Below are 25,878 nucleotides of genomic sequence, written 5' to 3' on the forward strand. Positions count from 1 at the left end.
AGATATTGAAGATGTTTCCTTGGGATGACGATTTTACCCCTAACAATATAAAATCCAACAACATTTAACTGTCAATTTGGCCGAAAGGACCAAAATTGATAAAAATAACAAAGTTAGGCACCAAAATTAAAAAATTTTAAAGTTGTGCACCAAAAGTGATAGAACATCAAAAGTCGTGGGACCAAAAGTGAAATTAATTCTTTGCCTTATGGGGCGTGTGTAATAATGAAATTTGTGTGGGGTTACATTGGTAATTATAGCGTAGGAATTACTCCATTCTTGCCAGCTTCCACACATACTCACAGGTGGGTTACCCACTTACCCATAGATATTTTTCATTCTCCGCCCCTCTTCTTTCTCAACTCGCTGCAATTAGGGTTCCGACTTTTTACGAGCTTGGCAAACTTCCCAGGTAAGGTATTTTCTCTTGTCCTTTCACCAGATCTGTTTGACTGCGCAAAGATCATAAGAAGCTGATGATTTGAATATCTTTTTTTATGGCATTACAGTTTTCCTATTTTATCATCCTTCTATGTAGACGTGACTTAAAGCAATCATACGGGGCTTTGTTGAACTCATGACTTGTGTTTTAATTTCGGCTCAGATAGATCTGATTGTGCTTTGACTCGATCTGTATATAGAGAATCGAATCGCGGCTTGTATTTTGTTTTTTCTTTTGGTTTTGCATTTTGATTTTCGGGTATATATCTGGAACAATACATTTTTTATGGTTTTAATTTGCGATTCTTGTCGAAGTTATGTTTACTTTTGGGACTATAGAATTCTTACGTTTTCTCAGCAGGTGAGATGAGGCCAGTTTTCTGTGGAAACTTTGAGTACGACACTAGGCAGAGTGACCTGGAGAGGCTCTTCAGAAAATATGGAAAGGTTGACAGGGTGGACATGAAGTCTGGTAAGCTTGATCTGTCTTGTTAATTTCTATTTTCCATGCAGTGTGTTAAGTCCGCATAATTAGTGCTCCGTAGTTTAGCATTGCAGTTATTTATATTGCTTTGCGTTGTTCATTGATGACTGATGAGAGTGGATTGAGCTTTAACTTTAAGCACACTGGCGCCTTTCATAGTATCAAATTACTGCATCTTTGAAAGATTTTATATGCAACTTGGTGGTTTTTGTTAGCTCAATGTAATAGTTCCATTTCTTTTCATTTACATGAAATGTTTTCCAAACATTGAATAATGCACCAATACATTTCCCCCCCAAAAAAATTTAGTAAATCATCTGCCAATGCTGCAATGGCATGTGTTCGCACTATGTGGTCCTTCTGTGAGTGCCAACTATGAAGGCTTCTACACCTCTGCTAGTGGAGGGCACCTTACTGCATCATTGCTTCTGATTTTTCTGGAATCCCTCTGGTACTTGTGGAGTCTGAGCTAAGTGTTGCCATTAGCAATAGGATGCTGGCAGCTCCCATAGCTCTAATATCAAAGGGCTTAATCAAGATAATCTAAAGCTCTTGAATGGAGGTGTTTTTACTTTTTACGCAAAAGGAAGTGCGAAATAAAGCTGAATTTACTCTCAACCTGTTTTGGCCAATCATGATGCAGTGTGGCTTTCAGTGTTCATTTTTTGGTAGGTAAGTTTTTTGAAGTATTTTCAGAAGTTCAGCAATGTGGTCAAAGACTCGAAAGGCTAGATCTGCCTGCAAGAGGCAGCTAAATTCCTACACAGTAGAGTATCTGCCCTCAATTCCAGATCTGCAACTTAACAACAGCAGTCTGTTGAGCTTTTCTGGGGTGTCAGGATATTCTTTAAAGGAAACCGTGTATTTTTTTAGTGTAAACCCCCATTCTCAACTGATTCTTTGGCGCAGGATTTGCAATGTCCATGCATTCATGGATGGTGGACGGATTCTGCATTTCATTTCCTGGATGTGACAAGCATACTCTTCTTGTATAGAAGAGCTCTATGATTCATCATGGCATCACCATCATACATTTCCCCCGTCATTAGTGCCCTCCATTCATCATCACTTTTACCCATCCTCATTGCCAGACTTGTTTCAATGCCGACCTCGAAGCTGAGGCAGCAGAATAAAATGGAGAAGGCACTCTCTTTACATTTTCTCACCATGAGACATCCACCTTTCGATTCTTGTTCCTTGACATCAATTAGTCCAATGTGCAAGGTCTGTTACTGATTTTACTGGTCTATAGTTTCTAGATTGCCAGTGGTCTTTTTTGTAATGGGATGATATGTTAGACGATTCCGACATCTGCTGGATGGACTTATTCGCCAATTGCAAAGGAGTCCTCTCATGGGAGGATTCTCAACTATTCTTTTCACATGAATTTTTACTCAATTTTTTTTTTTTTTTAATTTTCCTCTTTTGAATAGGTTTTGCTTTTGTGTACATGGAAGATGAAAGAGATGGCGATGATGCCATACGGGGACTTGATCGACTGGAATTTGGTAGGAAGGGGCGTAGGCTTCGTGTTGAGTGGTCAAAGGTAGTATGACTCTCTGTTGCAACATGTTGACTTGATCTCTTTTCATCCTACATAACTGGCCTTATGATTGTGCTGCAGGAAGAACGAGGCAGACGCCATGAGAGTTCCAGGAAATCTTCTGGTGGTGGTAGTACAAGGCTTTCAAAGACTTTGTTTGTCATCAACTTTGATCCCTACCATACTAGGACAAGGGACTTAGAGAGGCACTTTGAGCCATATGGTAAAATACTCAACATAAGGATCAGAAGGAATTTTGCATTCATTCAATATGAAATGCAAGAGGATGCCACCAAAGCATTGGATGCCACAAACTTGAGGTGCGTTCCTACATTTGTTTTTCTACTTAATTGTCATTTGAGGGTAACTTATTGAGTTGGTAACTTTTCCCCAAATATTATGTTTTCCTCGTGTAATTTCTCTGTTACTTATCTGCAGTTTATTTGTTTATATGCAGTAAATTGATGGATCGTGTCATTACGGTGGAATATGCTATCAAAGATGATGATGAGCGGAAAAGTGGATATAGTCCTGATAGAACTCGTGACAGGTCTCCTAGGCGGGGTTATGATCGTGGTCGGTCTCGAAGCCCTTGTGGGAGAGAGAGGGCCAGTCCTGACTATGGTCGTGGTCGAGGCCGTAGCCCCAGTCCATATCGTCGAGAAAGGCCCAGTCCTGTTTATGGTCGTAGCCCTAGTGGAAGTCCAAATCACAAGGGAAGGGATTCTGAACATGCCCGTGGGCGTAGTCCAAATGTTAGGAAGGAGAGGAATTCTGGTAATGGTAGTGCCCACAGCCTGAGTCCTCGACAGGAGAGTCCTGCTCCTGGCAATGGCCGTGCTAACGGTGAGCTCGAGGGGGGAAGTCCTGATTATGCTCGTGAACACAGCCGCAGTCCTCACAGAGAAAGGCAAGAGAAGTCCAGTCCTGATGGCTATCGTCATGGTGGCAGCCCAAATTTAAAGCATGAAGTTATGGATGGCCCTGAATATGGGGGAGAAAGTCCACCTGAAAGATACAGGAGGTTTGCACCTTACTCTAAGAAACATACTTAATGTAACAGCTGAGGCATTATACACTAAAATTTATGTTTTTTTTTTTTTTTTTTTTCTGGTAATGCAGTGGTTCAGCCTCATCGCGAGAGAGGTCTCGTTCCTGAATATGTTGCACAATTACCTGGTATTTGGAGCATTTTTCAGTTGGGCATGCCCTTGATGAAGTTGCTTTATTACAGGAATAGCCGAGTGTTCTGGTCAAGTGTAATGCCATTTCTAAGAACTGTTGTTGATCAAATCAACATTGTAGTAGTTTCTGCGGTCACATTTCAGATGTTCTTTCATATCATTTTATTCATGCTTCAACCAACAAACTGCATTTGATTGAATTGGTTATATATGTTTCTCCTTATTTTCTTTGCGTATACGCAAATTAGACAGTGCCATGGGATTTTGAGTGAAATTACAAAAGTGTAAAATTAAATACTCGTAGATGGAATAAAGTGAGTTTAAAATCATTGTAGTAGGCTGATGGAACTATTATGTCGTTGTTGAAGACACGTATACAAAGTTTCTCGGAAAGGAAATGAGACTATAATCATGTTTTTAGCCTCCAATTGCTTGACTTTAATTAATTTCTTGCTTATAAAATGGCTTTTGTGATGTATTTCAAATGTTGCATTATTTGTGGTCGGCACGGTTGATTGGCTATAAGCTATGGTCAGTAGTTGAATTTGATTTGTTGATGGTCATTAATATTGCTTTTAATGGTCTGTTTTGTCTTCTTGGATTAATATTAATTTTGAGTTTGCTCTTTGGGCTTATCAATGGGTCTTCTTTCATTCTCTCAATATACATATCTCCGTCCTTAACATCATCAATTACTTGTTTGTAGCTTAATTAGCCTTGCGTCACTATTACTAGGTAATTTTATGACAATAGTCAACATTGTTATGAATGTTATTGAAAATAAAAACTCTTCAACTTTTTTAATTGAAAAAAAATGTCTATAGATCATATAGAAATATTTAATTGGTAATAATCGGTTTATTTATTTCACATTTGACTATAATATTTATTTGAAAATGAATAGGTAGTGATCACTTTTGATTCCAAGGATTATTCATGGGCGGGTTTGACAAGCTAAGCTATTTTTACCATCTTCTGATAATCTGATCTATCTACTTACGCGTTCAATTAGTTTTAGTGGAAGACCTGCGCAAACCTTAATCCTCTCTTCACAACTGTGCTGTTGCAAGCCTAGCTTAATCGTTCACATTGTTAATATGATGAGACCATGATATGATGCTGCGCGTCCAAATTCATTTCACTAACCCATTCTCCATAGAATTAAAACAACTAATATAAAAAAAATTGTGAATGATTCAAATATGATTTTTTTTTTTTTTTAAAAGAAGAAACTTATTAAAGAAAATTTCGAATTCAATCTTATAAATGAATTGAGCAATATATGTATTAAGAGATTTCATCCTCAAAATTCAAAAAGTGGATGATAGCAGTCTGACTCTAAATTAGTGAAAGTTGAACGTAACTAGTTTTTGGGGTGTTTTGTAAATAGCTGTTAGCTGATTGAGTTAATTGATTTGACTAGTAGCTGATTGTAAAAATATGTTTGGTAAATGAACTGTTAGCTGATTATATGCAAAATGACTTTATCAAAAAATTGATCAAAATTTTTGAATTTTAAATTTTTGGAGCAATAAGCTATTACAAAAAGTTAATTAATCAAATACTTATATTGATTGTTTCACAAAGTCAAACTACTAATAATAGTCAAATAAGTCAAAATTGACTGATAAGCTAACTATGTTACCAAACAAGGCTATAATGTATAATACATACCAAACAAAAATTATTACATAAACATATAATGCAACGAGCGAGAATAGACTATTTATTTTTTCTTTTATTTTATATGATGGAGAAAATTGTAATCACACACGTGTAATAAAATTTAATTTTAGTTGCTATGTATTGTAGTGTTTATGAAAAACAATTAAATATTTTGGAAACACGGTGAATGTTATTATCATCTTAATGACTATTATTTATTTATTAATTAAAAAATATGGTTGCTTTTAAAGAAGGCAACGTAAAGATGATAGTATGTAGGAAATGATGCACATATGTGTATAGTGGAGATAGCAAAAATGCAATTGAGAGTGCGGCGTTCGAAAAAAACGGCCGGGGACTTTTGACAAATTTGACGCGGTCGCCATTCAATTCCCTTCCGTTCCTTCCCGATAATGACGACGACAGCTATTGCAAAATTTCAAAATAAAACATGATCGATGGGATCCCCTATCGTAGTTATAAATTTTAATTTCTTTCTTTTCCTTAGGCCTTAGCTTGAAGATATTTAATAATCAAAACTCCCAAAAACTTCTTGCTCTAATTAAAGCAGAGATATGATGATGAGGCTTTCTTTTTACTTGAAGCTAGTGACGTGACGTTGCCAAGGTGACCGCCAAGTGTATAAATTTGACTTTATAAGGAAATTCCATGATTCAAATCTTGACTTCACTTCATGAATTACATGAAATGAAAACACCCCGGCCTATTTTTGACGCTGTCAAAACGATTCGGAGAAGTTATTTAACCACTTTGTTTGGAATGTTCTTTTTTTTTTTTTTTTTTTTTTTTTTTTTAAATTTAAATACAACATAATATATATTGAAAATAAGTAAGTTCGAGAATATATCTTTTTATCATTGTTATTATTTTTTGGTAATGATCAAGTAAAAGAAAAAAACAATAAGAAACAAAGAGTTTACTTTTCGTTCTGGTGATACTGAACCTTCAATTGAATTTTTATTTTATTTTTACATTAAGATATGATCAAAATAATAAATAAGAGATCATCTTTAATGAAACTTGTATTTATGCTCTTTTGTTTTGCATTTACATTATTTTGTTCTGGTATATAGTTAAAACCATTTAAAACTCTAAAATTAGATTCATTAAAGAGTGATTTTATTTCCTTTTCTTTGGTGCCGAAAATAATCAAAGTACAACACCTATATCAATAGAACCATTCAATTAATTAAGTTCGCACAGACTTAACTCAATGATTGAGTATGTAGTATTTGAGAGAAGATGTTAAAGTTCGAGACTCTTGGAATTGGGTATAACCTTTTGGGGAAGATCAGAACCATTCAATTAAAGATACGTTTATTCAATTCCTTTGAACAAGTACCAAAGTATACAAATAACTATCTTTAACATGTTCACAAGTCTTTGAATTCTAAAAAAGTCAAGCTAAGGAAGCACCTAAAATAATAGGCCAAAAAAAAAAAAAAAAAAAGAGGTGGAACTAACCAAATTAGTCATTTAAGTTAGCAATCAATAAACGAAATGCCGAGTTCATTGGCATTAAGTTAACTTGTATGTGTACTTTAGGAATTTGGTGATGATATGCTATTAAAAATTAAATAAAAAAATAAAAAATATTGAAAATTGTTGGACGAAGACAACCATGCCCAATTATCTCAATCTATTGAGAAAAAAAAATCTAATATGTCTGCATGGACAACTTAACTAGTCGCAGAGGTGAAATTTGTCACAAGAAATCAAAGATCGAGTCTCACTAACAATAATGTGAGAGTAGCTTCTCAAAATGAGTGTGTCTCCTTGTGTGACCCCTCCACAAACTGTCGGTGAGTCACTGTGATTGGGTCGGAGTATGGGGCGTCTGGGATGGGCGATTCCACTTATCAGAAAAAGAAACATAATAACATAGAAACATAGTTCACCAACGGCAGTGTGGGAGCTACCTCTCAAACTGAGGGGGGCTCCTTGTGCGTAGTAAGCAAATGTCTAGCCTCTGCGGTTTATGTTCAGTTGAGTTACCATGATTTGGATCTCCCAAATGCTTTGTCAAGTCGGGGTGTGAGGGGCCCTTAGGGTTGGAGTTCAACATTTTGGAAGAAAAAAAACATAGTACCCGCACGGGTTTAGCTCAATGGTTTAGTGTGCAATATTTGGTAGAAGAAAAAGAAACATAGTAATTAAAATTATGCCAAACGAAGATAACAACATATTGACTTAATTCAAATAGAGACCACCATTGACCATTATACCATCTATGTAGTATTAAAAAGTTTTCAGGGAAAACTGAAAAAGAAAAAAACTGGATTAACTGTTTTAAGTTAGTTGATGAAAGAGTAAAGGATATTTTAGTGTCCACTCAAGATTCCAACTAATAATAGTATGTATGACTACTTCCGTTTACTTAATTGGAACTATATATCTAGTTTCAAATTAATTAAAGTCTAACCCTGTATGTAGTCTTGAGTCTTGACATGCTCGCTATAAATAGCCCCCACCATTTCTTTTCTTTCATTCATTCATGACACTAACTGTACTACTTTTTTTTTTTTGAATGCAACTGTACTACTTCATTATATTATATTGTACGTTCTGATCTGCCCATCCATCCAATTATACTAGAATTGAAGCTAAGAATGTGTAAGCCAAAGTGTTCATCAGCCTGCAAATTTAACAGCACGACAACCTCAACAGATGTTGTCGGGGACATGCCGCAATTCCCGTCGTCGTCTTCGCTCAAAATTATCCCAGAATTAGATGAGGCACACTACATGCTCTCTCCGCTGGTCCCCGACATCCCAGCAGCATATGATGCGCCCCACAACAGTAGCGCTGCCGCCTTTGTTGTCCTCAGAGAAGTGGAGTCCATTGCCAAAATTGCCCTCCCCACCATCTTCACCGCCCTCCTCCTTTACTCGCGTTCCATCATCTCCATGCTCTTTCTCAGCCGCCTTGGTGACCTAGCCCTCGCCGGCGGATCCCTAGCTCTCGGCTTTGCTAACATCACCGGATATTCCATCCTTTCTGGTTTAGCCATGGGAATGGAACCCATCTGCGCCCAATCTTTTGGTGCCAAGAGATATAATCTCCTTGGTTTAACCTTACAAAGGGCCATTCTTTTGCTCTTTCTCACTTCACTTCCGATAGCTCTTCTTTGGGCTAACATTAAACCAATTCTCCTCTTCTGTGGTCAAGACCAATCCATTGCCACACAAGCCCAATCTTATCTTCTATACTCCATTCCTGACCTTTTCATGCAATCTTTACTTCATCCATTGCGCATTTATCTCCGAACCCAATCCATAACTTTACCTCTAACCTTTTGCGCCGTTTTCTCTATTCTTCTTCACCTGCCCATCAATTATTTTCTGGTTACAAAACTTAGTTTGGGCGTCAAAGGAGTTGCTCTTAGCGGGGTATGGACCAACTTCAATCTTGTAGCTTCATTGATCTTATATATACTTATCTCTGGTGTATACACCAAGACCTGGTCTTGGGAAGCAGGAAGCAGATTATTGTCCACACAGTGCCTCAAAGGGGCAGGATGGAAATGTTTACTGAAGTTAGCCATTCCGAGCTGCATTTCCGTGTGCCTAGAATGGTGGTGGTATGAGATCATGATTTTACTGTGCGGCCTGTTATACAACCCCAGAGCCACCGTTGCTTCCATGGGGATTCTCATTCAAACCACTTCTTTAATTTACATTTTCCCGTCTTCCCTTAGCTTCAGCGTGTCCACCAGAGTGGGGAATGAGCTGGGCGCAAGACAGCCAAGAAAGGCCAAGCTGGCCGCCATTGTGGGGGTTTCGGGAAGTTTCATACTGGGTTTTGTGGCTCTGTGTTTTGCTGTGTCAGTAAGGAACGTATGGGCGAGAATGTTCACGGAGGATAAGGAGATTGTAGGGTTGACGTCTGGGGTTTTGCCGATAATTGGGCTGTGCGAGCTGGGGAACTGCCCGCAAACAACGGGGTGCGGGGTGTTAAGAGGAACAGCTAGGCCTAAAGTGGGAGCAAATATTAATCTGGGGTGCTTCTATCTGGTGGGAATGCCGGTGGCCGTGTGGCTCAGCTTCTACGGCGGTTTTGATTTCCAGGGGCTGTGGGTGGGGCTGTTGGCGGCCCAGGCATCATGCATGCTAACCATGCTTGTGGTCTTGCTTCGAACAGATTGGGAGTTTGAAGCCAAGAGATCCGTAGATCAGACTACTACTGGAGCAGCAGTAGTAGTCATTTGGAATAATAATATTGGTGATGGTGATGAGAGTGAAGAAGAAGCACCGGCATTTGATGAAGAAGAAGATGATGATGATCAAAATGTCAAACCGGAAAACAAGCTGCAGGATGATTATATTCTTTAATTTGTGTATGTTAATTAATTGAATTATTGCATGCGTCCAAGAGGAAGATGATCATATTCATATCCACTTTAATTTTGAACTTCGATCACATTATATCATATCATATCGGAGAAAGGATTGGATATGCTTGCTAGGAATATCCACTATTTAATTTTCACGGCCGCCCTACCTATAATATTTGATATTGTAAGTTTGTAACATAACATTAATGATCAAGATCAACTATACTCTCTGTAAAAAAAAAAAAATTATTTATCTTTTTTTTTTAAAAAAAAATAAGTTTGTAATTTTTTTTTGTCATTAAAAAAAAAATACAAACTTATTTAAAAAAAAAAAAAATATATATATATATATATATATATATATATATATATATATATAATTTTTCAAAAATTAAATGAAGGGGTGATAGCCAAACACCTTGTGCTCAAATGACATGTAGTGACCTCTCCCATGTGGGAGGTCGTGAATAGATACTATAATGTGTAGGGGTGATCTAACGAATAAAGATAGTCCCTAGCGGGTAACAATAGTAAAATTTCATTCATTTAATAAGGGGAGATACACAATTATATATTTGCATGAACCAAAGCTCATTACATAAGTTTTTATGATTAACATAAATTTCTGTTAATTTTTTTTATGATTAACATAAATGTTCAAGAATTAAATAAAAGAAATTCCGGCCTGTCTCTATAAATGAAAACTTGAAGAAATATTTCAACAAACATATCATTCAATCACACAGTAAAATGTAATATGCATATATTAAACAATGTCTAAGCCAAACTATGATGTAGCTTTAAAAAAAAAAAAAAATACTTGCATACTCAAGAATATTTTTCACATAAATGAACTTTATCCAGCCCTAACTCATCCGAAAAGGTGGGATCCCTTTAAGGTTCCCAAGAATCAAGCTTGAATATTCAGTATCTAGCTAGCTAGCTAGCTAATCAGACTTTTTTTTTTTGAGAAAAGCTAGTCAGACTTAGATGATGTGAATAATATATACAAGTAACTGCACTATTTCTCATCCAATCTATTTTAATTTCCAGGAATCTTGTTTTAAAATATTCATCTTATCACATGTTTTAGAATATTCTTTATTTATTTTTTTAAACTTAGGTGATCATAATTTTGTCAAACTAATGCATGCTAAGTCCACACGATCCTTTCTAGAACCATTGTGGAGGTAGATCACGAGTCACACAATCAATCAGATCCTAGTTTGTCGTCATGTGCACACAAGGAATCCAATCCAAACCTTAATCCTTGTGCCTTTTTTTTTTTCATACATATTTCTAATGCATTTAAGTTAGGTGACGAACCAAGTACCCAAGCTGTATGAATATTCTTTTTTTTTTTTTGGATTGTGGAGGTAAACCCCACCCCTGACTTTCGTGAGTATGTGGGTAAACCCTCACCCTGCGACCCTAGCCAACAAAGGGCCACAAGGTGGTAAACCAGCCTAGGTTTCCCATAGCTGACCGGCTCAAACTCGTCATGGCGGAGGATTGAACCCAGGACCTCTCGGTCAAGGGCGCTACCTCCTTACCACTTGAGCTGGGGTTGCCCCCTTATAAGACGTTGTTGATCAAGTTTGGAAGGGGTTGAATAGTAATCTGGCTATATATTAATTGTTTTTTAGTCATTATATTAATGCTTTTAATTTGTGTCCCTTCGGTTCTCACCATCCATGTATGTATGTACCCAGCCTTTGCTAACAATGAGTCGCTCCATCAATTTTATTTAATAGATCACAAGATTCGCAACCAATTGACTACAGATAATTGAATCAAATCAAATATATTTTTAACTTCAGAGAAACTAAAATTGACTAATTTAAAGTATGTGTTGGATAATAATATATTAATTAGATTCCAAGTTTGATTGAAGAATAATATATATACTTATAGGTGTTAGATAATATGAGAATAAGTTGTTAGGAGAAACAAGTGAAATGCATGTTAAAGATAGAATAGAAGAAGGTATGAAAGTGGATTAATATTGGCACGTATAATAGTATCTAGAATTGAATAATGGCAACAACTAACTAACGTACAGGGCGGACTGGCGGCAGATAGCTTAGCTTCCTCCTAAGCAGACAATTAAGTACGGGGGGACGTTACGTTCCGTCGATGTTTAATTGGGTCGCCGCCGTACCACCAAACCCTAAATATAATTCTTGGATTCCCGGGTAATGGGTGGCCGCCGGTCACCGCATACATCAACTTTTCTATCCACTGTCCAACTTAAAGCTAGCTAAGCGCCACCACAAATATAATGCTCAACCCCCATAAATGTTGGGAGAGAGAATACCCATATACATACATACATACATACCTATATAGTTTGTTTGCGGTGTCTTTTTAATTTGAATCAATAATATATATCATATCAATTATATATATATATATATATATATATATATAATTACCTACCTAAACCTCTCCTTAACTATACTATCTATTACAACAACATAAAATATATACAGGTTTTTAATTAATAGATATAGATCACTGAGAGGCCGGATGTATATATATATACATATATGTTTATGTATGTGGAACCGAAAAATGGAGCGTGGGGGACAACACATTTTGATACTAAGCTAGTGTACGTACGTACAACTAATTAAGAGACAAGAACAGCTAGCTAGGTTGGTCCAATTATACGTGCGGATCGGACTTGGACTACAGTTTTGATAGATGATATAAGTATGGAGATTGTGCAGATCAACTTTGATAGATGATGTTTTACTTTCTATTTTTTTTTCTTGGTTTTCTTTTCTTTGAAGGGACGACCGAAGAAAGCATATATATATACTTTAAAAGTGTAGCGGGTATTCTGATCTTATCCTAATCTTTTGGGTCTCCACTACTTATATACTTTGATCACTGTGTTTCTTTGTTCCTAACTAAATGCAGATATGTAGGGTCTGATCTGTATTTATTCATCCATTTACAAGTGAATATAATTACACCAAAGTCCAAAATGGGGTGGCCGGGTTGGATGAAGTCAAACATAAATCATGTCCAATATTGATGGATTCGCATGTTAATAAGAATGAATTTTATATGTACGCTGAGACAAAGCAATATATGGTAGCCTATCATTCATAGCACACAATTTAAGATTAGGCATACATATCATCAGGCCGCAGGCCCACTTATTCCAACTTTCGGAGGCCCATGTAAACATTTAAAATGTCATTATTAAAAATTACTCTGTATGTAACAAAAGTATTATATTTGGTAATGTTATTCGTTAATAAAGTGTTTTTGGTGGTTTGATATGTTGTAACATGTAATTTAACAAGTCTGTGCAAAATAATGAGTGCAATAAGTAAATCGAAGCAGTTTGAAAAAATTATTTTACTTTTAAGAGATAGACATGCATGATAATTATGGAGTTTATATTTAAGTGGTTGACCTATGAATAAAAAAAACCACCTATGTGGTAAAAAAAAAAAAAAAAGTCTTCAAAGTTGATTCCACGTAAGAATGAAGAATAGAAGTCAAATTCTTAAAGTGATAAGTAAATTGTCCAATTATACTGTGTCCAACTGCCTCACCCGTGTTTCTATCATTTAATTTGGATGGATTAATTGTTTGATTACCCATTTTAAGAAAAGGAGAACTTCTTCATGTTCTATCCATCATTTTGTACCCAAACTAGCAAACAACCATTACAAATATAATCAATCTCTTTGTTGTTGTTGTTGTTGTTAAAAAAAAATCTAACAACACAATGTAAGATGTACAAATGTACAATACAAATCAAGAAGTAATAAAAGGTAAGATGGGTAGCAAAGTCAAAATATGAGATGCCAAGATAACAAAGAACAAATATATATAATCCAATGTGTGGATCATAATAATCCTGCCTATAAGTTTCAAAAATAAAATAAAATAATCCGGCCTGCCTATATATAATGTTGTTGTAGCCGAATTATATATATATATATATATATATATATTATTTGAGTGAATGACAGACATCTAATTAAAGGGATAGAGGAGTGATAGACCCTAACAAATTAAAAAACTCTAAATACACAAAATTAAAGAATGGAGACTAGGTACTAGTAGACACCACCAAGCCCATCCAACATATATATATGAGAAAGCGAGAGACATATGCAATGGCAATGACAAACATATATTCCTGAATTGTAGGTCTCAGATCAATCAAAGCAAGTTCCAAGTGAATCCTGGATGTGCTGTGTTGTTTGATGTAGTTGTGGGTGTTGAAACTGGGACAAGCTGTGCTGCCCCCGGAGCCGAAGAAGAATCAAATGTTTCCCACTGTGTACTTATCACAAAAGGCCCCGAGGACGAGGCCGAGTGCCTCCCCATCCCCGGTGCCTGTTGTCCAGTTTCTGAAGCTGAGCTCCCAAGTGAATGCCTGCCTTGCTGCTGCTGTTGAATCCGTGATGAAATTTGGTTGTCTGAATAGCCATATTGATGGGGTGGAGATGAAGCATTCTGTTTAGGAGTGTGATTCCCATTACTAGTCAGCCTTGAGTTGTTGATTTTCAGCACATCAAGAGTTTCTACATACTTTTGAACTCTTTTTACCTAAAACATATATATAAATCAAATGCTGCTGCAACTTTCTCAATCAATCCATCCTAAACCAAATAAATTAAAAGTACGTACCTGCATTTTCCTCTGCAATTTGACATCACCTTCAGCAACAATACCATCCAGTTTAAGGAGTTGATTCATCAAGAGCTCGATCAAATTTATTAGTGTCTTTTCCTCAACTTTCCCACCTCTTGAGATTACAGATTCTAACGCAGAAACCTGTTATTTAATCCAGATCAGAAGATCGAAGAAATCACTAATCTAGCTAATTTCAAGTTTCCAATATCTTGGAATCCAAAAACTGAATCTCGGAATTAAAGAAATAAATTACCTGGCCACCAAGCCTATCAACCTCCAAGCTGATCTCTGATACAGATTTTGCAGCCTTCTCCATCTTCGCATTCTTTCTCATCTCTAGATACCTCTTCTCTTGGCTGATTGGGTCTTCAACCAGCACAACCTTAGACTTATCTTTCACGCCGCAAACATCAAGAAATGCATTAGAATCCCTCTCCTTATCTTTGAACAACAATTTCTGATCTTGATGGTGCAACCCTGTTGGCCCTGTTAACATTTTCTTCAGCTCCCCTGCAAATTCAATACTTCTTCCCCTTTCATCACTCAGAAAACAAAATTACAAAAAACCAAGAAAATAATTTTGGGTAGTTAAGTTACCGAAGGTAGCTTGAGAGTTGATATTGATTTCATGGTAGATTGACCCATATTTGACCCGTACACGAATAGTGGGAGGAGGAGGAGGATGGTTATGTGAATCAGGATTTCGTTTCTGGACCAGCATTCCGCAAGGTCTCATCTCCCAATCATTGTCGCCGGCGGCGGCAACACGAGAGCCTCCGTTCGTCATTTGCGACGGAGGGCGAACGGTGGTGGTGGGTTTAGTCTTCATTCGCATCATGTTGCTGAGGTATCTGTGATTCAAATGCTGCTGACGTTGAAAACAGCAAGCTAAACTCAGATCAGATAATTGACCTCTTGCTCGAATCCGACAAACCCGAAGCTAAATCCGAAAACTCAGCGAGTACAAACGACTACGAAAGTGCTATAGGCACACTAGTTTCTCTGTCCTTTTTCTCTATTTTGCACGCTACAGAGATTGAGAAACAGAAGATTACTTTCAAAGTTTCCACCTTTAGCAGCAGTACTAGACTATATTAAGGTAAGAATGACTATAAAAGAGGAAAAGAATCTTAACCCAAAAAAAAAAAAAAAATCAATCTTGAATCCTAGATAATATCGGCGGGAACTGAAAGTGTCGGTGGCCACAAAAATTGCCGTAGGGAAAAAGAAAAACTTTGAAACGAAGGATTGGGGATTTTAGATCTTCATCGCAGACCCGAAATGCAGAGAAATAAACTGAAATCGGTGATGAAAACGTTACTAAACGCTGGGAGGGAAAATTTTCAGAGGAATTTAATGTTAACACAGAAAAATAAGGAAAGAAAAGTGTTTAAAAGGAAAAATAAAAAAAAATAAAAAGCTGTCACTCTCTTTCTCCCTGTTTGGTTGGTTGTTCTTCTGGAGAAATGTCGAAGGAGGAAGGAGACAACCAGATAAAAAATATATATATAAAGAAATGAGTGGACAGCGCAGAAGCACAGAACTGAAATGAAATTATACAACAACTCTTAGCTAGCTTGCATACATTTATACAAAAATTAAACTGAGAAAAATGCTTCTCAACAAATTAAAAAAATAAAAAATAAAAAATGGTGATGATCGAAGAATAATGCCTTACTAAAATAGGAGTAAAGCAAGAAAGGCTGCTTGTGCTTAAAGGTTAAAAAAAAATAGAAGTGAAGGAAATGTAAAAGCGAGAATGAGAGAGAAGATGAAAACTACGACTTTCCACCAATAGTGTGAGAGTGAAGAAAAATTGCTCACACATCCTTATCTAAGCTGACATGTGTCCGGGGGTTTTTAGGTATTTCGATTGGGCTGGGCAGGCAATGATTATGATGTTGATTATGGTCCTAATCTACGATGTGGAACAATACAATACTAGGACATTTAGTACTTATTTAGTATTTTAGATTTAGATTAGAAAATAAAATTGAAGCTAAGAGCATCCACATCAGTTGGGGAGAATTGGGGATAACGTAAGAGTGATTAGGAAAGAGAGTGTGGGAGGGGAGAGAAAAAAAAAAAAAAAAAACCAAAAACTGAAATTTTTAAAATAAAAAAGCAATGTAAACAGACGCGTCAGGCGCGCCTGACGCATCTCCGAGCACGTGCAACGCACGCGCCCGGCTTTCTCTCCATTTTGCGCGAAACGCGCTAAAGCGCGCTTATTTTTTTTTTTTTTCTTTCTTTTTTCTGTCATTATCTTGGCATTTGCAGAATGATTATTTTTGATATTATCTTTGCTTCCCATCAGTTGAAGTGCATATTACTGTACTATTATCTCCCTATTATACATTACTGTGGATGCTCTAAGAAGAAGAAGAATGAAGGCAAGTTGGTGAATCATCTCTTTCTCTGGGCCGCCCAGTCGTTCATGTCACAGCTTTCCACTTTAATTGCCACCAACTCTCGCCCCAAACCTAATCGACATTTATACTTTCTTCTTTCCTTACTTTTTCATCTTCTTTCATAATCAACACCAAGTACACTACTTTTTGTTCCAACTACATAAAACTCATCAACATATATTAACTTTCGCTAATTAAATTGATATCTATAAAATAAAATGGAGATAATGTATTATATTACAAAAAATATAAATTTTGAACGAAATTTGAGTCACTGATATACTAATATAATTTCGTCATACATATATATTGCATAAAAATAATATAATTGTTCCTCCCAAAAAACTGGTGTTGTACAAATTATATATTGCGTCTTTTCACCTTTCCAACCTAGAAAGCCATGCTAATTGCCACCGACAGTTTAGGAGGGGCACATGAGTACAGAGCAGAGGATGCGAACACGTGGCAGTTCTTCAACCGTCCATGAATTGGTGTGATTAACAAAACCCAAACGAGGGTCGGTTGTCGTCGGTTTGCTAATTGCTATGCAGCTATGCTGTCTATTCCGCGTTTGACCAATTCTTTTATCATTAAAAATGGATTGTTTTACCGTTCTTCTTTAGCATATAGTTATTTTGGGTAAGTATATATTACTTTATTATAAGAAAAAGAAAAATCAGTGTACCGACACGCGAATATTATAAATGGAAAATTGTTAAACCACTGTCTAGCTTGTGGTTTCATCTAATTCCGTGGGACTAAACTTGGATAATTACGTACTAATCCACCACGATGGGCAAATTATACCAGTGAACCAAGGTAATGCTATAAAATGATATTGTATTTGCGATTAATATATTATCTACATACACTTCATAGATTATATGGTTGTAAATAAATTAAAAATAAATAATATTTTAATTAAGCACATTATATGTTAATTACAAAAACATAAATGAATATGATATTAATATATTATGTGTTTGTATATAATGTATTATGTGTAAATAATTAACAAATTAAGTGTTTTCAATTTGCAAAGATAAATTTATTAATTAAAGACACATAATATGTTAGTTATAGGTACATAATTTTTTGATCATTATTCACAATGTAAAATAAATCTTGGTCCATGGTATAACAATTGACTGCGATGCTGCCCTTCCTTGTCCACGATTTGCTTATTTTATTTTATATTTTCATGACATGTGTAGTTTAGAAAAATATATTTTTTGAAGAACTTTTTTTTTTATTAAATTTAGCTTGAGGAAAAATATATTTTAACATTGTTTATTAGTTGATGAAGAATTTATTATAATAGAAAATGAATTGCTTGTTTTTTTTTTTCAGCATGAAATGTTTTATTTATTTATTTTTTCAAACGTATGATAAAAATTTTTAACATATATATGCATATAGAAAATGAGACAGATCAGACGAAAAATAATTTTAAGTTGTACAAATTGCTAAATATGAAAATAAATTATGAGTTGGATATAATATAAAAATTATAACAAATTAAAGTATAATGTTCATTTAAACCAAACTAATCGTTAATACTTGATATATATTTAAAAGTATACCATTGTACCATATAGTAGATATTGCTGTAATTTAATTATTATAGGGTAAAGGGCCAAACAAGCCCTCTAACTTTACACAAAACTGCAATTACATCCTTAAACTTTTGAAAGGTGCAATTAGACACTTCAACTTGTCATTTTGGTGCATTTGAACATAATAGCTAGTTAGTGACTTGTAATAGCAGGGCGTTATAGTTTCGACGATGTTATAGAAGAAAAATTAGCACCAATCAACAAACGGTGGTCGATAGCCTCTTTGAAGACGGAAACCAATCCAGTCGACCAGGTGGCAATTTTTGTGAACGACAGCGGTCAATCACGACGTACTTTCTGCAAGTAACCTGGTTGTTACCGGTAAATCAAACTTATTTAACCGATTTTTATAAGTCGAATTATGTTTAATTGCACATTTTAAAAATTGAAAGGTCTAATTACACTTTCGTGTAAATTAAAGTTGAATGTCCGATTATATTTGACCCTTTTCACATTTTTATATAGATAGCCTAAAAAAAGTAATGACATGCATTATATTTCAATAGTTATTGCGTGGACCATGGTCCAAAAATGACGTCATTTTGTTTATTTTATTTTTTTACGCACCCAGCTTCAACATATAGTTTTATAACTCATAATGTACATTATTCTAAAACATAATGTACATTATTTTAAAACATAATGTACATTATATTACCCTAGATATTTCATTCGTAATGTACATTATTCAAATACATGAAGTAAATCATTCTAACATATAATGTACATTATTTTTACTCATAATTTTTCACAATGTTGTTTTATTTGGACGGTGATCCATACAATAATTTTCCATGATATATAGAAGGAAGTAAGCAAAACCAAAAACAAGTATTAGGCCGGGTTTATGTCTAGAATATAATATGCTTGCTTGCTTGCCTGCCACAAAATGTTGTAAAGAGAATCCAGTTTATTTCCTCATTGTGAATAATTCAGATGTTGTCGGTCCAAGTTAATTAATTAATTAATTATCTGGGCCCTTTTTTTCAGAGATACGTTATGTTGTTCTAATGGATGTGTTTGTATATACATGTATGCTTATTGTGTTATTATTATAAAAAAAATAAAAATAAAAAAATTGCTGCCTAACTATTATTTAGTAATATAAATGGGTGGAAGGTGAGTTTTACGGTTTTACCCCTAGTATTAATATAGCTAGAAACCTTATCCTATGTATAAGGTGAGAAAATGAAGCTCTCACGTACTACATACTGCGGCATCCTATCCGGGCGGGCAATAGGATAGATTAGAGTCCATGGCTGCTGCTGCTGCTGCAGCATTGAGCTGCAAATTTCATATCTGGTACAGCTGCAAGAATGGTGAAATTACAAGGGTGAAAGGCGGCAGGGCGGGTTCAATCATCAAGTGTGGCATGGCGGCGGCGCAGAGCAATAATAATAAAAATATAAAGGTGATCATAAATGGAGCTGCAAAGGTGATAGGAAAAGCTGCTGTGGTGGCCGTAAATAAAGCCAGAGGAATGGAAGTTGCCGGCGCCGTGGATTCCCATTTAGTCGGGGAAGACATCGGCAAAGTGTGTGAACTGGAAGAGCCATTAGAAGTCCCTATTATTAACGACCTCACTATGGTTCTGGCTTCCATTTCTCAGGTACTATACTATACATACGTAATTAATCATATATATATATATATATATATATATATATATATATATATATATATAACACTTAATTCTAGTTAGTTGAATTCGGATATGATTCTGATTTGTTGTTAATTATTAATATAATGGCTGCCGGCATAATATCCAGTCGAATGCAACGGGAGTGGTACTTGATTTCACTGACGCTTCCACAGTTTATGAAAACGTAAAACAGGTAGGTAGGCATATATATATATATATATATATATATATATATATATATATATATATATATATATATATATATATATATATGCATAATCTTATCTTAATTTTAAAGGATTAAGCAATTAATTAAGCTAGTTAGCTAGCTAGGTTTGACAGCAGCCGTGGGTTAGCCTTAATTGTACGTGTTACATGACGACAGGCGGCTGCATTTGGGATGAGAAGTGTGGTGCACGTGCCTGGGATTAAGCAAGACACAGTAATGGGCCTATCTGCTTTCTGTGAGAAGGCCAGCATGGTGAGATAGAGATGTTATTATATATAATCCATCCATCTCTCGCTCAGCTCTAAATTAAAAACAAAACAAATTAACCTTAATTACCTACCTAGTAGTGTACAACGTAACGTAACACACGCTAGATAGCTTGCATTCATTAACGTACATATTACCTACCAATTACCATACAGGGCTGTTTGGTAGCACCTACGCTTTCCATAGGATCAATACTTGTTCAGCAAGCTGCAATTTCGGCTTCTTTCCATTACAACAACGTTGAAATTGTTGAGTCAAGATCCACTTCTGCAATAACAGTAAGTTCACTATATATATGTGCATATGTACTTGTCTATATTCATGCATATATGTTACTAGCGCAGCTGCTTAGAAAGGCATAGACAACATATTGAATCATCAGAGATTATATATATGCATGTGTTGTTGCACTTGCAGGATTTCCCATCGCAGGATGCAGTACAGATTGCCAACAACATTTCAAATCTGGGCCAAATGTACAACAGAGAAGACATTTCCGCAGAGACTCCGGTATGTATGTAAGAATTGAAGCTAGCTAGCTACATACTGCATACTCGGTCACCTAGCTAGGAAAATTATAGCTAGTGTTCATCTCATTACATACATATATATGAAATATAATCGGGGCACTTGCCATTTTGTTTGTTGTTGTATATATATGTTATACAAGCTAGGCAAGGGGCCAAATTGTGGGGGAAGATGGAGTGCGTGTGCATAGCTTGGTTCTACCAGGCCTACCATCCACCACAACAGTCTATTTCTCCAGGCCCGGCGAGGTCAGCATTATATTGCATGCATGGATCGGATCGGACAAAATTATTAATGCTATGCTATTGCTAGCTAGCTAGCTACCTGCGCTGATTATATATATTCCATGCCATATATCAACTTTAATTTTTGCATTAATTCAATCTTGCTAGTTTATTTATATATATAAATTAAATATAATTTGGGACAACTACATTTTCCTCCTATATATATAATTGTTGGCCTGGGTGGGTGTCAGGTTTACACACTTAAACATGACATCACAGATGTGCAATGTCTGATGCCAGGCCTACTCTTGGCCATCAGAAAAGTTGTGCGCCTAAAGGTACGTACGTACAAGTAGTTGGATCTTAATATATAGATTCCTGATATATGCATGCAGCTACCTGCTAGCATCGATCATCAGCAACTTATTCTACGTTTTGGTTTTAATTTATTGTTTGCAGAATCTAGTCTACGGATTGGAGAAGTTTTTGTAGCTAGGACTCCACCACGTACCTACGGCTCTCTCTCTCTCTCTCTCTCTCTCTCCCTCTATATATATATATATATATATATATATATATATATATATATATATATATATATATATATATATATATGCATGTAACCGGCCTTAGCTTCTTTTTAATTTGCAGAAATATATGCATGCTTCGTTCAATGGAACTCAGGCACGCAGTACCTAGCTACCATACCTCATTATTTTCATCATATCATTCTTTGATTTTCCCTTTCTCAATCTCCAGAATTTCATCAACATATCTCGATCTCTAAGCATTATATATATTACTTTATTAGACTTACAAATTAATTAATGGAATTAAGGAATTGCATTGGGAGATCGAATTGAAGCAATAATATCCTCCTCAGAGGTTGCTATATATGCAAAATAATTAAATCAAAGAATTGGAAGAAAGAATAATATATGTTAAACCATATATATATGAATTCATACGCGCGCGCTCAGAGAATTGATCCAACTTTTGGCATGCATGATAAAATACAATACACCTCTCTGATCTGATCTTTTACATCAGATCAACAGAGATGGCTAATATATATGAAGATCAGATATGCATGTACTGTAGGTTCAGATTTCTCTTTACTAGCTAGCTAATACCATTTACAGTATACAAATGTTAGATCATCAGACCAATCTAGGAATTAAAAGAAGCTAGCAAACAACGTAACTCCTTCAATTCCTTTTTAATTAAGCTAAGCTAACAATGAATCATACCAAATTAAACTTCACTCTTTCAGTCTTTTGCCTACTACACAGATTTTTTAGAATACGTACGTACAATAGTGTTCGTTATACATACATACATATAAATATTGGGTATGCTATATATAGTACTCTTTTTTTTTTTTTTCTTTTTTTAAAGATCGACTCAGAATGAAATATTTTTAAATTTTTCTCCAAGCTTAATAGGGCAAATGAAGACGGAATCTAAGCACAGGCCACCTTTAGTGTGAGTACAATCGATTTGAGTCATGGAAAAGTTGAGGTTGGTCGGAAGATGAGAGTTCTCCACAACGAAATCTCCAACATGATAATGTATCCATTTTCCGGCAGGTTGGTTCAAATAATACTGACAAGTAACATGTTGGCCGTGTGACGATGATAATTGGAACCGAACTGGTTTCATGTTCCACCCATGCACTTGTTCCACCTCGCAAACTCGCCGCCCCCATTTTTTAGATGGTTTTCCCAGGTGTAGCCGGAAAAAAAGGCTGTAAATTCCGGCTGGAAATTCCAACTCTAAGCTCCCTTCTACTTCAACCCACCATATTTGCTTCAAATATGCAATGCTTGAAAATCTGCTCCAAATATAATGCATATATATAATTACAATCATGTGGATCATATCAGATTATTAGTCATCAGTATAAATAGCACTATTGAAAAAGACAAGGGCAATTTAAAAAAAAAAAAAAAAATATTTTAAGGGATTATTTGCCAAAAAAATCCAGAGTTCAAGGCGGCCGGCTGCGGAAGAGGCCTATTTCGAGGTTCCTCAACGAGTTCGGGCGCCGCCTAGCGTCTAGGCGCGATTTTTACAATAGTGATAAATAGAATGAATATTGCCATAATCTTCATTTAATTTCACTACTGTATTTTCTTCTAAGGTGTTAATTAGTATAAATTTAAAGAAAATTCTGAGGTTATGAACTTATTATGATTGACACTTTGTATTTTATATTTAATTAATTAGTACAATTTCAATGAAAATGAAATATGTTTTGAAAAATATTACATGGGCTCTCACTCTTTACTCCCAACTTCTACTTCCTCTAACAAATTCTTTGAGGTAGACACTTTTTTTTTTTTGGAACCCACATGATAAAAATATCATATCTTTGTTTACCAAAAATAAAAGTGAGAGAGTAGATTTGAGAGTACATGTACTTAGAAATCAAATGCTTTTAGGTTATACAAGGTACTATGGGAACAATAATGTCCCACAATTCTTTGATATAAACCCAAAACATTTCTCAAATTTTTTTGACTTGTACCTAGTCCGATCCATAATTATAAATTATAATTATGATATAACACTGAGGGAAAATGATCAAATAAGTCTTAGTGCCCAAGAAGACGATCAACTTGGTCACCTTCATCTCCGACAAAATGTGATCGGCGACTGTTAATCGTCGCCGATCGTTAATTAGTATTTGATCTAGTTGGCCGGAATTTGGTCAGATGTTTGTCGGAGGTTCGCCGGAGTTGGCTGAAACCCTAATTGACATGCAATTACAGGTCACCAACATGTTAGTGAGTTTCATTGCTCCAAAACAATACGTTTGTGGATTTAATTGTAACTTCTAAAAATTTAAAAGACTAATTGACTTTTGAAGTAAAATTTAGGAGCTTATTTGACCCTTTCTCTATAACTAATAACTAACATTTTAAAGCCTTTTATCCTTTTTAGTATGTATATATGCGAAAGGACAAATTAGTCTTTTAATTTTCGTATGTATATATACAAAAGGACAAATTAAAGATCAACTCCTTAGAGGCATGGGGCATCGATCCACCTTGACAAAAGGCTTCGTCAACAACCCATAATCCTTATAGGCATAGCACATATGTACAGACTGATGAATTGGGATGGTAACTTTGGAAGATAATGAGTGTGTTTGGAAAATGACTTATATTTAAAGTTTAATTTGTTTAATTAACTTTATCATGTTTAACTAGTCAAACAATTAATATAAGTGTTTGGTAAATAATTTTTTATTTATAATTTGGTGGTGATGGTGGTAGTGAGGTGGTGGTGATATGTTGTTGATAGTGTTGGTGGTGGCAGTGGTGGTGGTGACGGTGGTAGTGTGGTCTTGTATTGGTGGTGGTGGTGTGAAGTTGGTGTAAAAGTTGGAAATTAACTTTTCATGAAAGTGATTTTCCTCCAAAACAAACCTATTTTTTTAAAAATGAAAAATGATTTCCGTTGACTTGATTTTCCAGGCACGTCCAAACACGAAAACTTGGAAAATGATATAAAAAGAGGAAGAAAAAAAACCTGGATTCATCAGAATCGGAGACATGAGTCCAGTATCTCCGATCGTCTATGCCGGTTATCTTCATCTCTTTCCAGGAGACAGACACACATATTCCTCCTCCATTCTTTTCCAACCATAGTTCCTGCACATATATGTATTTATTACTTGGATCCGATCATTTTATATATATTATTAAATTAAATTTCCAGTACGTGATGAACATACATACAGATAAAGTTGATGTAATTAAAGATGAGATGGGAGGAAGTAATTAAGGAGAGCAGCGCAGGTGGGTTGGATTACATACCTTGTAGCCTCCTCCAAATCTAGTAGGACGAGAGAGTGTGGCAAATATTTGTTTCTTAGAGTTGAAATTAGTGTTGTGAGCGAAGAGGTTGTTGAGAAGAAAGTGATAATTATGAGGCAACTTGGAGTCCCAGACGGCATCACTTGAGGAAGCTCGACGGAAGGTTGGATTCACAGCTGCCAAAGCACAAATCTGCGTCGCCTCCAACCGCGAAAGAATCAACGCCACACAGTTTTCCGGCAACTCTCCAATACTCGTTTCACTACTCCTCCTCCTCCTGCAGCTGCACCCGTCGCCGCCCATCATTCCTGAAATACCTGCCCCCATTATATTGCATATATATATATATATATATATATGCACAATTCAATTCAATTCTTCGATCGATCTCTCATGTGCTGCGTTGCTAGCTAGCTAGCTAGCTTTTAAAGCTAACGGATCGGACTTAATTACCCTAATTATATTATACATACATCTTCTACGCTCACGTAGGAATTGGCCGGAAGGCTAATAGCTAGCTAGCTAGGAAGGACAGACTCCACTTGCCTATTGCCTAATGCCTAGCCTATATATATATACCATATACGGAGTATATATTATTACAAATATATTAAATGAAATGAAGAATCTTTTTTTTTTACAACAACAATGAAATGATTAAATGAAGAATCTAATTACTGTAGTATGTAACATGTCGACCAGTTAAACCCATTTGTTCACTTCTTGCGCTTTAAACTCACGCTAACGTAGGGATTAAGACGTCAAATGAAAGAGTAAGTCTCTAATATAACGAGACTT

At 35.6% G+C, this 25,878-nt stretch overlaps 5 protein-coding genes across 13 annotated transcripts in view; 3 read left to right on the top strand and 2 right to left on the bottom strand.

Annotated features, from left to right (window-relative positions):
* Nucleotides 1-25,607, bottom strand: part of LOC109186325 (F-box protein PP2-A13-like) — a 29,279-nt gene extending 3,672 nt beyond the window's left edge. Inside the window, exons 1-4 of one of the 2 annotated variants that reach the window (XM_019336264.1) lie at nt 25,081-25,607; nt 24,794-24,915; nt 22,661-23,090; nt 4,090-4,101 (exon numbers count right to left, since the gene is read on the bottom strand). In XM_019336264.1, coding sequence (XP_019191809.1) covers nt 22,661-23,090; nt 24,794-24,915; nt 25,081-25,407 — 879 coding nt within the window. In that variant the 5' untranslated portion in view covers nt 25,408-25,607 and the 3' untranslated portion in view covers nt 4,090-4,101. Of the gene's footprint in view, nt 1-4,089; nt 4,102-22,598; nt 23,091-24,793; nt 24,916-25,080 lie in introns of those variants that run through there. The other variant, XM_019336263.1, reaches the window with a different exon arrangement.
* Nucleotides 216-3,880, top strand: LOC109186319 (serine/arginine-rich splicing factor RS31-like). 4 transcript variants are annotated; one of them, XM_019336250.1, is made up of 6 exons: nt 216-412; nt 800-913; nt 2,359-2,471; nt 2,550-2,788; nt 2,926-3,492; nt 3,591-3,880. In XM_019336250.1, the coding sequence occupies exons 1-6, from the start codon at nt 226-228 to the stop codon at nt 3,625-3,627; spliced, it is 1,257 nt and encodes a 418-aa protein (XP_019191795.1). In that variant the 5' UTR covers nt 216-225; the 3' UTR covers nt 3,628-3,880. The 4 variants fall into 4 exon arrangements, with proteins under 4 accessions (XP_019191795.1, XP_019191796.1, XP_019191798.1 ...); XM_019336251.1 differs by having other exon boundaries at nt 803-913; XM_019336253.1 differs by having other exon boundaries at nt 306-417.
* On the top strand, nt 7,949-9,752 carry LOC109186317 (protein DETOXIFICATION 49). The gene has a single exon (XM_019336248.1). It carries the CDS (start codon nt 8,020-8,022, stop codon nt 9,667-9,669), a length of 1,650 nt encoding a protein of 549 aa, XP_019191793.1. The 5' UTR covers nt 7,949-8,019; the 3' UTR covers nt 9,670-9,752.
* LOC109186321 (BAG family molecular chaperone regulator 3-like) lies at nt 13,505-15,957 on the bottom strand. The gene is made up of 4 exons (XM_019336257.1): nt 14,934-15,957; nt 14,590-14,846; nt 14,331-14,477; nt 13,505-14,249 (listed from the first exon to the last, which is right to left on the bottom strand). The coding sequence occupies exons 1-4, from the start codon at nt 15,172-15,174 to the stop codon at nt 13,860-13,862; spliced, it is 1,035 nt and encodes a 344-aa protein (XP_019191802.1). The 5' UTR covers nt 15,175-15,957; the 3' UTR covers nt 13,505-13,859.
* LOC109186324 (dihydrodipicolinate reductase-like protein CRR1, chloroplastic) lies at nt 19,563-22,076 on the top strand. Of its 5 annotated transcripts, none has more exons than XM_019336259.1 (9): nt 19,563-19,972; nt 20,133-20,198; nt 20,391-20,486; nt 20,657-20,779; nt 20,919-21,011; nt 21,176-21,277; nt 21,508-21,594; nt 21,716-21,776; nt 21,857-22,076. In XM_019336259.1, exons 1-8 carry the CDS (start codon nt 19,619-19,621, stop codon nt 21,746-21,748), a joined length of 954 nt encoding a protein of 317 aa, XP_019191804.1. In that variant the 5' UTR covers nt 19,563-19,618; the 3' UTR covers nt 21,749-21,776; nt 21,857-22,076. The 5 variants fall into 5 exon arrangements, 3 of the variants coding, with proteins under 3 accessions (XP_019191804.1, XP_019191805.1, XP_019191806.1); XM_019336260.1 differs by having other exon boundaries at nt 21,716-21,763; nt 21,908-22,076; XM_019336261.1 differs by lacking the exon at nt 21,508-21,594.
* Nucleotides 25,608-25,878: the final 271 nt, after the last annotated feature.

This window comes from Ipomoea nil, unplaced genomic scaffold, assembly GCF_001879475.1.
Source record: "Ipomoea nil cultivar Tokyo-kokei standard unplaced genomic scaffold, Asagao_1.1 scaffold1407, whole genome shotgun sequence".
In the NCBI taxonomy this organism is placed as follows: domain Eukaryota; kingdom Viridiplantae; phylum Streptophyta; class Magnoliopsida; order Solanales; family Convolvulaceae; genus Ipomoea; species Ipomoea nil.

What these genes read in the sequence shown, in the direction of transcription:
- LOC109186324 (XM_019336259.1), top strand. Translation starts at nt 19,619, where the DNA reads ATGGCTGCTGCTGCTGCTGCAGCATTGAGCTGCAAATTTCATATCTGG. An exon ending in TTTATGAAAACGTAAAACAG is followed by an intron (nt 20,199 to 20,390) that starts GTAGGTAGGCAT and finishes ACATGACGACAG; the next exon opens with GCGGCTGCATTTGGGATGAG. An exon ending in ATTTCTCCAGGCCCGGCGAG is followed by an intron (nt 21,278 to 21,507) that starts GTCAGCATTATA and finishes GGTGGGTGTCAG; the next exon opens with GTTTACACACTTAAACATGA.
- LOC109186317 (XM_019336248.1), top strand. Translation starts at nt 8,020, where the DNA reads ATGCCGCAATTCCCGTCGTCGTCTTCGCTCAAAATTATCCCAGAATTA.
- LOC109186319 (XM_019336250.1), top strand. Translation starts at nt 226, where the DNA reads ATGAAATTTGTGTGGGGTTACATTGGTAATTATAGCGTAGGAATTACT. An exon ending in GAGCTTGGCAAACTTCCCAG is followed by an intron (nt 413 to 799) that starts GTAAGGTATTTT and finishes ACGTTTTCTCAG; the next exon opens with CAGGTGAGATGAGGCCAGTT. An exon ending in TTCGTGTTGAGTGGTCAAAG is followed by an intron (nt 2,472 to 2,549) that starts GTAGTATGACTC and finishes ATTGTGCTGCAG; the next exon opens with GAAGAACGAGGCAGACGCCA.
- LOC109186321 (XM_019336257.1), bottom strand. Translation starts at nt 15,174, where the DNA reads ATGATGCGAATGAAGACTAAACCCACCACCACCGTTCGCCCTCCGTCG. An exon ending in CAACTCTCAAGCTACCTTCG is followed by an intron (nt 14,847 to 14,933) that starts GTAACTTAACTA and finishes TTGAATTTGCAG; the next exon opens with GGGAGCTGAAGAAAATGTTA. An exon ending in AATTGCAGAGGAAAATGCAG is followed by an intron (nt 14,250 to 14,330) that starts GTACGTACTTTT and finishes TATATGTTTTAG; the next exon opens with GTAAAAAGAGTTCAAAAGTA.